We start from the raw sequence: 13,532 nt of genomic DNA, 5'->3' as shown, positions 1-13,532 counted from the left end.
ACTATTTATCAATATGGTTGCACATACGAAAATGAAAATGATTGGAGGTGCCAAGAACCACAACCTAAACTCAACCAATTTTGGATGAACCGAAGGTATCATCTTTGCTGAGCTTGTAAGCTTATAATTTTCGAACACAACAACGACAGGCATTGTACACACACCAAAATAGTTCATCTATGTTTGAATGAAAATGTGAAACTGGAGCACAAGACTACATTCAAAGCCTCGTCATTTCTATATACTGTTTCAGTCCGTTTAGGTATGGAAAAAGGTCGGCATGATCGATTTAAATCACTTATCAGACATATATAGGTTGTATATTGGACCATGAGCTAACCTGATTTCGACTTTGTTTCACTGGAGAAAGCGGTTTTCCCTTTGCTGTAGTCCACCGTCCACGGCAATGGTGGATCACCTCACCTAAAGTATCATTTAGAATAAGCAGATGTGCGAAAGTAAGGCATGAAATAGCTACCCTACAAATGTGTGTGGATCTATGAATGTGTACTTCAAGGATAAAACACACCTCAAAAGTAATCTCGCTTAAATTATGGCGATGAGATACTGGAAGGAGAAATACATTCATTGGTTGGCTTCAAAGACTGCTTCGAGTAACCGGGGACCAAGATTCATGTGATCCTGTTGCCTTGGCATAAGTCTGCAGACATGATTCCTAGATACATCAAAACAAATGATGTAATCAAACTTTAGAATAGTGGACATATTTATAAGTGCATGTCTGTATAAGTGCCACACCGAACATGTGGTCGGCTTACAAAGAAAAGTGGACATATTTATAAAGCAAGCTTTAGAATAGAACATATATATAACTGAATAGCAAAAAAAAAACAATGACAAAAGGCAGAGCTAAGTTGATTCTCGAAATCCTGTGTGTACCACATTAACTGGCAGCATGGTATGCGTGGACCACTGCCAGAAAGGGCCACTGGGACATTTTGAAGGTGGTATGTATGAAGTGATAAAATATATAAGGTATTCAAATCTGCAAGCGGAAAATAAAGGTTTGTTACAGGTTCAAGTAAGCACAGAGATAAATTCAAGTGAAAAAATGTGTACATAGCTACTGCAGCTTCATATCTAAAAATCAAACCATCAATGAACGGACCGATAAATAAAAGACCAATCGTTGTGTTATTTTATACTTCAGTTCCGATGCATCTATCACCTTTTATCATGCTACAAAGGAAATACATATGGGAAAGAGATAAATTATTGCTATATGCAGATAAGCCTCTATGAAGGGGATTGCTAGAAAGAATCATGCAGCAGGTTTCGCGTAATCACCATATATCTTAAAAAACAGAGAACCGTAGCTCCAGGACGGACCCTCAGCATTGATCAGCTGAACTAAAACCTCAGCTCTAGGACACCAATTTCAATTTATATTATTAATTAAGAAAATTACACCAAATACTAATGTAGCACATAACAATGCAATTAGATTGGTGGTAACGGAAAACAACACCTCTCATTCTTCGAAGCAAAACATAATGCTAATTATCAATATCTGCTAAATCACTATCAAGGAAAATATGGAATCCAGGAAGCTGAGGGCTTTTATTCACTGAACCAGCATTTTTTTTTGCAAAAACAAATCTTCAGAACTCAGTCACAAGCCACAGGAAAGAAAGGGGTAATAGAACATTAAATGGGCCCAACTAAATGTATCTGTTCAAGTGAATGGAGAGTTACCATAACCTTGCATAGGCAATGCCACAAGCAGATGGAATGGAACATTAGAGGTCAAATCTGAGTTTCCACCGACAGGGCATGGCTTAATCATTGTAGATGTCCGTCACGCCAAGGACCAAAGCATGGAATGGACCCCCACTACAACCAGTTTTGGGCATTCAATAAGAAAATTACGCCAAATACTTAGCACATGAACATCAAGTTAGAGGATCAGCGGTATAGGAAAGAACACCTCTGATCATTGAAAGCGAAACAGAATGCTAATTATCAATATCTCATAAACCACTCTCAAGGAAAATATGGAATTTGGGAAGCTGAGAAAAGTTAGACTACTATAATATTAGGGGTTGAGCTTACGCTTTTATTGACTGAATCAGCATTGATTTGTCGAAAAAAAATTCTTGAGAACTCAGTCACAACCTGCAGGGATCTAGGAATGAAGTAAAAGGTGGCTAATTTGGTAAGGACCTCGCTGAGCAAAATTTGTTCGGGTTTAGCATTAAGCCTAACGTTGAGCATTTGGTAAACATGTTTAACTGCAATAATATGAGGAAAAGAAGTTCATTGCAGGATTAATGATCTAAATCCAATTAATATAAATACATGATGAAATTAAACTAAGTGGTGCATTTGAGCAATATACCTGAAGATAAAGACTACATATAGGTTTCCTGGTTTCTCCAATTAGACAGACTACATGTAGGTTACCTTGTTTTTCCAATTGGACAGTTTATGCAGACCCGCAAAAAATGTAATTAACCGATTAAGTATACTGCTATTCTCATTCGCTAAGATTGAAGAAAAATATGGAGGAAAGTTTATATTAGAAAACCACTGAACTTGTTCATAATAAAGGAAGATAAATAATTTGCCACAACGGCGTGCTGCACCTACTGATCAGCATGCACTAATTTAGGCATGGATACAAAAGACTGTAAAATTGGCTCATCAATGGACAATGTAGCTAGTTTATTTTGGTAAATACAAATCATAGTACTTAAATAAATTAGACACTGACAATGGTACACTCAATCCATATATATATGCAAAAGAGAATTATTCAGTTTGACATCCATGAAGAGCAACCAATACTGTGAAAACTGGGAGCACATGGGAAGAGTAGAGCATAGAGCCAAATCTGAAGGTTCATAATTTGAGTATATTATTTCACTCCAGTTCGGTAAAAAAGATCATCATGGTCAACTTGAATCATTTTGTGAGACCTAACTGGTGCTGGACTAAAAGAATTAAATACTATTGTTTTAGCATGAGTACTTTGGCTACCAGTTTCGAAGTCGTCATATCATTTTTTTAGTATCATAAGTCTTATGGAACTCTATAAATAAGCGCATCAAATTTAGTTAAAAGCACCAAAACATAGAAAAATAATAAAGAATTCAATGTAAAGCATATATTTTTTTTTGCCTTCAGAGTTCTTGAAACCTTAAGGTCGAGTGATCCAGGTAATGATGCTTCACTTGTTCAACCTGCAAAGGTAAATGTACATTCAGATAGAACTATAGAGGAGTCGTGTGCATGCTGCGTTGAGTAGTTGGAGAACAGACCATTTAGTGTTTGTGCACAAAGCTATATCTTCTTTCTCAGAGCTTCAATAGTCTTGTGCATGCTTGCTAAGGTCCTACACGAAAGCATATATAGGTGGATTAAGTTTATATATCAAAAAAGGAAAAAAGGAAAAGTGGTTAGTTATGATTATAGAGTGCAGAGATAAGAGAGCAGTCAGCATTAGATGAGCAAACGAAATAGATAAATTGATGGGAAAAAATATGTGGTGGGTAGTGCCATAATAAATCTGTAAGGAAGGCGTGTATTTTAGCTATAAAAGTTATAGTACCAACTAAATATGTAAGTTGCAGGGTAAGTTGTACATTAGCTGTAGAAATTACAGAAGAAACTACTGAAATGGCAAGAGTAGAGTATGGAACTCATTAACCTATTTGCATTGGGAATTTTGAAGACTGACAAAATAGATATATCATCAATTTTGAAAGTACCTATGTAGATGCAGCACTAATGTTACGTGATCCTAGCTATGAATTTCATCATTTATTATAACAGAAAAAAGTTTTAGGAGGCAACCGTATCCAGTCTGTAGACAGGTAAGAAGTTTTTTTTGAAGAAGAGGTAATTATAGTTTGTGCCCATAAAGGACAACAGCAAAAGGATAGAAAAATTCCTCATAACGAACAGAAACAACATGGTAATAGGCTCATGAAGAACTGTTTTTTTTGGCACAAGGTTTAGATTTTGTTTAATATGGCTACATATCATGGAGTATTAACTATCATCAGTACTTACAACAAAAGCGGCATACATAATTTTTCATTGGCTGCCAGAAAAAAATAGCTGTTACAAAATCATGGCTGTCAAGTTTGGATTACACATTTGTTGGTTCATCTGTAGCCATAAGTCCTGACGTACTACAAGGCACCTGCACGAGCAGTTCTCGCGCGGTCCTCGATCGTGCGCCCGTCTTGATGGCAGACACGATCCTGTCCTGTGGTGTGGGTGTGGTTGATCGGAGTAAATAGATCGATTATTGATTCGCACAGTACTGTATCTGTATATGCAGTAGCATTGCTTTATCACTCACTACCTATAGTAGTAGTAGCTGCTCTGTCTGATTGGCAACGCCTGCTCCTACACACCACACTACAGTAGTCTCCCTTCACTTCACCTTCACCTTTGCAGCATCGGTCATTTCATTTTCAGCAGCTGTTGAGCAGTAGCATCGTGTACACCTAGCCCTGTTGTCAAATCATGCAGTAGATGCAGTAGTCAAGGGGCTTAGATAAATTACATTTTTGACTTCGAGGCGCCTGCTGCTGCTGTCGGTGGCACCAGGAGAGGCGGAGGAGACGCCTGCTGCTGCTGTCGATTTCATTGCGCTAAGGCGCCTCCTTTCTTGTCACTGCACTGCACTCACCTCTGTCACATCAGCCTCGCGGCGCGGCGCCAAACAGCTGAAAGCCAGCCCGTCACAGACTGTAGCACCGACCACGCCATCGCACGGCAGTGATGATGACGGCCGGCGATGATGCACCAGCTGCAGAGAGGTCGCGGTCCATCAGTTTGGCGAGAGCTTGCTGGACTGGACGGCCGTGTTCCTGAAGCCTGATCCTAGCTAGTGTTGTTAATTAACAGGGATGATAGCCATGTTCCATCTCTCTAATCACTCTTTGTGATAGGTCTCGTGCCGTGCAGGCGGCTTAATTGTATTACTTAATTCGATTCGACGTGCACTCAAAGCTTAATCTAGCTGCTTAATAATCTGTGGCCTGAGAAACTAAAGCACGCTGTTGCTGTCGGCGGCGGAGTTGCCGTTGTTGGACGAGGAGGAGAAGACGCGCTGGCAGGAGCGGCACACGGTGAGGGTGGTGGGCGGGGACATGTGCATGTAGAGGTGCGGCGAGACGAGCTTGAGCGCGCGGAGCTCCTGCACCTCCTTGTGCAGCCGCCGGATCTCCTCCGTCAGCGTCTCGCAGCAGCGCTTTAGGTACTCGCAGTCCACCTCTGTCTGCTTCAGCTTCGTCTTGCACGAGGAGGCCAGGAGGGGCAGAAAAGAGGGAAAAATGTGCATGCTGATCAGAGGTTCATCAGAATACGCAGCATGCTAGCTATAGAGCGGCTAGCTGTGTGTGAAATTAAAGCTGTGCAACGACGACATATCGCATGTGCGTTTCGTACCTGGCGCGCCTGTTCTGGAACCACACCTCCACCTGGCGGGGCTGCAGGCCCAGCTGTCGCGCCAAGGCTGCCTTCTGCCGCTGCACGCCATTAATCTGCAGCAAGTTTATTTGGGTCTGCTGCGCCACGGATCATGGCGCGGCAGTGCTGCGTCAAGATCGGTGGCGCGGCAGGCCCTGCTCGTCAACGGTCAGCGCTCCTGGTCGCCGCCACGTCAGCCCTCTGCCGCGCCACCATGCATGGCGCGGCACATGCATTTGGCCGCGCTAGGGCAATAAGCGCGGCCAAAAGTGTTAGTTTTTTAAAAAAACCGACGCCGTTAGATTTAAAATTAATTTTCAAAAAGTATTAAAATTAAAAAAAAAATCCAGGTGTGCCGGTGCGCGGTGCGTGATGCAACGTGACTGGGCTGATCCATCCACCATCCACCATCCACCATCCTCATCTCTCGTCCCTCTGCTGCCGCCCTGTTGGGAACAGGAGAAGACCGGGTCACCGTGCTTGTGCCAGTGGTAGTAATTAGGAGAATAAACAAAGGTTTCCCGACGAAACATGTGGCTGAGCGCCTGCAGCAGCAGCGAGTGCACATGCAAATGCCGTAGAGGGATACCCCGTTTTCTCGGAGCGCCCGCTGCGCTTTCCTGTTCTGGACTCTCTTCGTTAAAATAGTTGAAGGATATGACGAAGGGAAATGAATGGTTTGCATATTTGTATTAGGGGGTGTTTGGTTGCTGCAGGAAAATTTTAATCCCTGTTCTATCGAATGTTTAGACACATGTATGAAGTATTAAATATAGACGAAAAAAATAACTAATTCCACAGATTGTGGCTAATTTGTGAGACGAATTTTTTAAGCCTAATTAGTTTATGATTTGACAATGTTGTGCTACAGTAAATATATGCTAATGGCGGATTAATTATGCTTAATAAATTCGTCTCGTAAATTAGTCTCCATCTGTATAATTAGTTTTATAATTAACTCATATTTAGTTCTCCTAAATAGCATCCGAATATCCGATGTGACATGGACTAAAATTTAGTTCAGGAAACCAAACACCCCCTTAGTCTTTGTCTAGTTCCTCGCTCTAAAGTTTACTTTCTATCCCATCAAATATTTGAACATATGTATGAAATATTAAATATAGACTTAAAAAAATAACTAATTACACAGTTTACGACTAATTTGCAAGATAAATTTTTTTAGCCTAATTAGTCTATGATTTGACAATATAGTGCTATCGTAACACATATGCTAATGATGGATTAATTAGGCTTAATAAATTCATCTCACAGATTACTGACGAATTCTATGATTTATTTTTTTATTAGTATCTGAACACCAAAATTTTACACTATGAATTTAAACGTACCCTAAATTTAAACTTGTCCTTGATCCGTGTGATTGCCTTTTCATCACATCCACGGCCGGAGATACGGGAGGATCGGGGCTTGTCGGGCTCCCATGGACAGGTGGGCACCTCCGTCGCCAGAACCCCCAGAACCAGAAGAAAAGAGGAATCCGAGAGGTTGACGCACAGGCGCAGTCGTTCGCTTCCCACGCAGCCACGCTCTTCGTGAATCGTGACAGCGTCGAAACAGTACGGCAGCAGAGCAGAGCACTGTGCGCGCACACGAGATGAACGTGCGAGCATCTTGAGCAACGGGAACGGATAGCGAGAGGCAGACATGACACGGTAAAGAATTGCGGCGCGCGAGCGGAGGCGCGACACGTAGCCGTTGCGGCCCACGGATGGGTGGGATGTGTGGCTGCGCGCGGCGTGGCGGCCCTGCCGATGCCGAGACCCCAGCGGCTGTCGGCGTCGTCGGCGTTGCTGCTGTTGGAATTGGAACAGCGAGCACGGCCGACGACTACCCTGGCCCTGGCTGGCCGCGGATAGGGATGGGGAATTCGGACCTGCTGGAGGGCGGTGGCAGAGCAGAAGGGTCTGGAACAACGGGCCCCCCAGGCGATCGGAGTCCGACCAGGGTGCGAGTTACATGGCTAAAAGTACTGATTCGTTGAGAGAGCCAGACGATCGGAGTAGCTGGACGTGCCTACTAGTGGCTACTCCAAACGGCACCTAGGTGAACGTTGGAGCGGTCCGGCCCGGGGAAGCGTGTGAGTGTGACCCGCCACGCTGGATGGGGAGCGTGCTGATGCGACGCGACGCGACGCGACGTGCGCCGGGAGCGACAAGGCCAGAAGGACTCTCCGTCCGGCCGATCTGCGGCGCTGATTGGGTTCGCCTTTCGTTCACTTGCGCCACGCCCGGGCCAGCGTCCGTCCACTTGCGCCACCGTCTGATGGATGGAGTGCGCAAGCCGCATCGCAGTCGCCGTAGCCATGATCTCGTCTCAGTCTGACCCGCCGCTGATATGTCCTCCACCCAGGCCACCCAGCCGCACAGGCACAGGCACAGGCACAGGCTGACATGCATGCAAATGGCGGACACGCACGGCCTTCGCCCACCTCAACCAGGCTGCCCGGTCGGCCGCGCCCGCCCTCGCGCGCGCCTGCGGGCGCCATGATTGATTGAGATGAGATTACGCGACGGGAGGGGCCGGCAGGGCAGAGATGAAGACCAACAAAGGAGCACTACACCGCACAAAGAGCAGCAGCTTCCTCTGCTGGCCAGGCAGTCGTCGTTGGACGCCGTACAGAGCGTAGTACGCAGCGAGGGCGGTACCGGTGGCGGGATGCGTCGATCAACACCGCCGCCCAATCGGCCCGAATTTTATTCCTCGTGCGGCATGCATGCTCTGCGCAAGTCCAGCCCACGGCTCCTCGGCCGGTGGCCAGGCCAACACGCGTCAGCCTGTTCGCTTGCTCGTAAACGATCGTAATTTTTCAGCCGAAAACAGTGTTTTTCTCTCATACTAAACCAGCCAGCAGTAAATAATCCACGATATGATATGGCCTCCCGAACAGACTGACGGGCGGGGCACTGATTGCGACGCGATCCGATATTCCGATGCGATGACTGAGTCATGGACGACGGCTAGTGCGGATTTTTGTTGCTTATCTCCTTCTTCCGCTCTGGAATGGTCAGGAGACTTTCCAGTATCCTCGCCGGTTATGGTCGTTGCAAGATACTAACATACATAAACTTCTTTTATTATTTATAAAACACTCTCTGTCTAGCTATAATCAATCAACCAATCAACACATAGTATAGTAGTAATATCGAGCTATTTAAAACCATGCCGTTGCCCATTTCGTCGTCGGTCGGTTGCACGCTCCTTGGCTACATGCCGTTGCCGATGCATGAAACCCGGTGGTGTGCCTTACCCGAATTTTGAATACGCACTGATCGGAGTATGTGGTAGGGAAGACGAAAAATAAAGTAATGTTCACCCTGTTCGCTTGTTGGTTTCAGCCAGCCTAAACCAGCCAGCCAACAATGTTTTCCTCTCACAACAAACCAGCAACAGCCAGCCCAAACCAGCCCAGAAACCAACCAGCGAACAAACCGGTTACATGAGCAAACCAATGTTGACAACAGCACGTACGTCTGGGCAGTTGGCTGTGCTATGTAATATGGGAATTTTTTTTCCACACTGTTGTAATGTACTTTAACATTATATATTAAAAGTTGTTATTGTAAAAAAAAACAGTGTCCTGAGTCCGTTCCGATAAGGTGCAAAACCTTTTCATCTATTCGATTGGCTGATAAGCTATGACTAAAAATACTGTTGGCTAAAAAAAACTACTGTTCATTAACTGAAAAAATATGAATTATAACCCAAGCGAACATGGCGTTCTGTTCCACGTTGCAAGGACTGTCGAATTAATTAGGAGCTAGTAATTGGTTAGTTCTCCCAGCTACTACTCTTTACCACGCTCGCCATACCTTTACCTATTGTTTCCTACCGAGTGAACTCGTAGAAAGCTCAATCGTAATTAATTTAAGGTTTAGACGTCCCATGTTAAACAGGAGACTAAAGATGTAAGCAAATTGCCGTCCAACCCCTTACACTCGTTGCCTCCAGTTTTCTCGGTGCTTAGTTTGCTTGATGATGGATAGAGACCAGAGAGGGGGTCGATATATTGGCTTACCCTATGTTTGGCCTGTTCGACTTTTTTTTAGTCGAAACAGTGTTTTTGTCTCACAATAATTTAGCTGAAATAGTATTTTTCAGTCAGTTTCAGCCAAGTTTTAGACCAGCGAACGAGCCTTTTAGCCGTTTGATTTATCTGACAGCGAAGGGAGACCAATAATCCACATCTCGTGTAACATTTTTTAAAGTTTGTCATGTCACATTTTCGTTTCCCAGGATTCCATCCCTGGAAACTTCTCTACCCATTTTTCCCGCTCTGAAAACAAAAACCCCACCAGCCCATGGATTTGTGGGGATCCTTGGCTTTACAGCACAAACCTCGATAGCTTATCCAGCCAGCATCATTGGATTGGCGCACGCAAAACAAAAACTAAAGGCAGAGAGAGAGAGCGCGCGCGAGCGTCAGGAAATATATACTACTCCTTTACCTAAGGAAAAAAACAGATGCCCTGCTTCGTGAACTTATTCGAACTACTTCCCAGTTGTAAAATAATATTTTTTTCTAATACCATTTCAACATAAACATCGATATAAACTAAATTTTAGCAGACGAGAAAAAAAAAGCTATTCGATCTTATCGACACAAAGTTAAAAGTAATAAAAAAAACCAGAAATTGGTACGAAGCTGCTGGATTTTCCCTGTTCCATTCCATCAAGCAATAACCAGAAATTGCAGCACTACTATACTATTACGCTGTGTTGTCACTTACCTACTCTCCACTCCCTCCATAAATAGCACCACCCTCTCCCTCCTCACTCACTCATCCATTCCATTCCTTGCAAGCGGAGCCAGCTCTCTCCCTCACTCTCTCGCTGCTGCTAAGCGAAGCCAAGTTAGGCGGCCATGGGCAAGGACGACGTGATCGAGAGCGGCGCCGGCGGCGGCGAGTTCGCTGCCAAGGACTACACGGACCCGCCCCCGGCGCCGCTGATCGACGCGGCGGAGCTGGGCTCCTGGTCGCTGTACCGCGCCGTGATCGCCGAGTTCATCGCGACGCTGCTGTTCCTGTACATCACCGTCGCCACGGTGATCGGGTACAAGCACCAGACGGACACGACGGCGTCGGGCGCCGACGCGGCGTGCGGCGGCGTGGGCGTGCTGGGCATCGCCTGGGCGTTCGGCGGCATGATCTTCGTGCTGGTCTACTGCACGGCCGGAATCTCGGGCGGCCACATCAACCCGGCCGTCACGTTCGGCCTCTTCCTGGCGCGGAAGGTCTCCCTGGTGCGCGCGCTGCTCTACATCGTGGCGCAGTGCCTCGGCGCCATCTGCGGCGTGGGGCTCGTCAAGGCGTTCCAGAGCGCCTACTTCGACAGGTACGGCGGCGGCGCCAACTCGCTCGCGTCGGGGTACTCCCGCGGGACGGGGCTCGGCGCAGAGATCGTCGGCACCTTCGTGCTCGTCTACACCGTCTTCTCGGCCACCGACCCCAAGCGCAGCGCCCGCGACTCCCACGTCCCGGTGAGCACCCGACCAACGCCACCGCCTCTTCCTTTTTTTTTCTTTCAGCTTTGTGTCTCGATCTGCTGCTACCTGCTTAGTTGAGAGTATACTATTTTGTAGCTTAAAAGTTAGCTTGTTTTAATACTTGGCATCACTCGTAAGTTGAGTCCTAGGCGAGCTTAATTAGAGCTCAAGTCATGCGAGCTAATCACATGCTCAAATCTTGGCAACGTACAAAAAGGCAGGAGAATATCCAGTTTATCTCCTCTTTGGAAAGTCCAGGGCAGAATATGAGTATCATCATTGCTCCAGAGCGAATTTCTTCGCCGTAGACTAACTAAAGTGTTTTAGTTTTTGAAAGATTCTCCTGCTGTCTGTTTTGTTCTTCCATGCTTCTAGCTACAAATTTTACACTATTTATTAGCTAAGGTTGTTCGTTGGTGGGGTGAGAATTAAAACTATTAAAAGCTTGAAGTTGATTGAGTTAAAACGTGTGGAAGGCAGGTGAATCAGGTGTGTGTGTCTGGATGCGTGAGCTCCAAATCTTGTAAAATAGCAGTACACAACCACCGTGCGTCATTAAGGCTTTCATAGTCGTGATTAATGGCCGTTATTAACGCACACTTGCTGGAACATTCGATTAGGAGTAGGAGTCATATCCACAGTGGCATCCGGCAGGGCATCGTCAGGCCCCGGCCACGGCCAGCCATCACCCTCCAGACATAATTAAAAGAAGTTTTTTTACCGCCCCCATCCCCTGGCTGACTCCCATTGACGGGCACAGTAAACATTCGGGGCCGGTAGTAGTGGTACGGGTCAGGGGGTGGGCCCCCATCGTGTAAAAAGCTGAGCTGGGTCTGGTCCGGCCCTCGTCATGAGCTGGTCCGTGCACGCCCGCCTTCGTGTTCTGTCCCACGCCATGTGAGCCTCTGCTCCCTGCATGACCATGGTGAATTATTGGCGCCTCGCACCGTACCCTCTCCTCCCTGCAGGCAGTAGTAGCCTGTGGCGTTTTGTTTAGTTCAGTTTGGCAACCATTCGGCGCCCGTCGCATTCGATGTGGTACAATACGAGTGTATTTTAGCTAATGGTTTCTATTATTGCCAAAGTATGATATGATACTTCTTATTACCTTACTCCTGACCTGACCTGACCGTCCGTGATTTTTTTTTTGTCAGGTTCTGGCTCCCCTCCCCATCGGGTTCGCCGTGTTCATGGTCCACCTGGCCACCATCCCCGTCACCGGCACCGGCATCAACCCGGCCAGGAGCCTGGGCGCCGCCGTCATCTACAACAAGGACAAGCCCTGGGATGACCAGGTATGTTGTCTTGTTAATTTCTGTGGTTTATTTGACACTTGTCCTTGCGCTGCAGATGTACTGATTGATGTTGATCTGGTTAACCCTTTTTTGCAGTGGATCTTCTGGGTGGGCCCTCTCGTGGGCGCTGCCATCGCGGCGTTCTACCACCAGTACATCCTCCGGGCGGGCGCCATCAAGGCCCTCGGCTCCTTCAGGAGCAACGCGTGAGCCTCCCGTGGTGTCTCGTCCAAGCGTTCTTAATTTGCAGAGGGCTTCTTCTGCTGGAGCAATGGCGATCTTAGGGGGCAGCGGCAAGCGCGTCAGTGTTGCATTCACTTGCCATGCATGCATCATCAATCAACTTGTGCGGGTGGTTCGGTCGCTCTTGTTTCAGCAGCTAGCTGCGTTGCGTGTGAGTGCGTGAAATTTGGTTTCGTTCCCTGTAATCATCATGTGTCGTAATCTGCTGTCCAAGGGATTCCGTCTCCTTCCTATCTGCTCTCCTGGCCTCATTTAATCATTGTTATGTAGCGACAAGCGTCATAATCATCATCAGTGAGAACCTTGCTTCTGTCTAAATCAACCGACAATGTGGAGTGGATTGATCATCTGTGCTCTTGCTCGTTCGGCTGTCTTGCTTTGTGAATTTGGGCACTTGATCCTAATCATATCACGAGGTAGCTGCTATAGGTGCGTACCTGTCTGTGCGTTGCATTGCATTCTAGTGCCCTTTGCTTTTGGCCTGCTCCAACCTTGAAGAAACCAAAGCTATCAGATGACCGACCGACCCAGCCATGATCCCATAGCGACGAGACACAGCAAAGCAGTCACTGATGGCTCAATTTCTCTCCGTGGATCTTTCCTCTGCATTCTGCTTGCGTCTTGCCCTCTCAATCAATATCCTACCTTGCTGTCACTTGTCACTATTGCAGTGTCATGGACCATGGGGTATTGGCGCCATTGGGGTGCTTTTCTGCTTGCTGGTGGCCTGTGATTCCCGCGAGAGAGCTCGCGCGTGGCATGCCGGCGTCTCCAGCTGTCCTGAGCTGCCTGGCCGTTGTTGTCCTTTTCTCCGCTCTCCCCCCGCGGTAGGTAGTGCTACGTGGGGCTGCCGTGCCGCTTTAGCAGTTACGGGTAGGAGCATGCTGCGCGGATTTCATGAATCTTCACCGGGTCGCTTCTGCTGCCCGGGGCCTATTTAGATGTCGAAAAATTTGACAAAATGACACCGTAGCAGTTTTCGTTGTTTTTTAGTAATTAGTGTCTAATTATAATCTAATTAGGTTTAAAAGATTTGTCTTGTG

The 13,532-nt window shown here is 46.6% G+C and overlaps 1 protein-coding gene across 1 annotated transcript; it reads left to right on the top strand.

The window, feature by feature from the left end:
• The first annotated feature begins 10,240 nt into the window (after positions 1 to 10,240).
• Positions 10,241 to 12,591, top strand: LOC136549632 (aquaporin PIP2-1-like). The gene is made up of 3 exons (XM_066540992.1): positions 10,241 to 10,945; positions 12,106 to 12,246; positions 12,343 to 12,591. Exons 1-3 carry the CDS (start codon positions 10,328 to 10,330, stop codon positions 12,454 to 12,456), a joined length of 873 nt encoding a protein of 290 aa, XP_066397089.1. The 5' UTR covers positions 10,241 to 10,327; the 3' UTR covers positions 12,457 to 12,591.
• The last annotated feature ends 941 nt before the right edge of the window (positions 12,592 to 13,532 follow it).

This window comes from Miscanthus floridulus, chromosome 4 (genome assembly GCF_019320115.1).
Source record: "Miscanthus floridulus cultivar M001 chromosome 4, ASM1932011v1, whole genome shotgun sequence".
NCBI lineage: Eukaryota > Viridiplantae > Streptophyta > Magnoliopsida > Poales > Poaceae > Miscanthus > Miscanthus floridulus.
The sequence above is the reverse complement of the archived record's forward strand: the minus strand, read 5'-3'. Positions and strand labels throughout refer to the sequence as shown.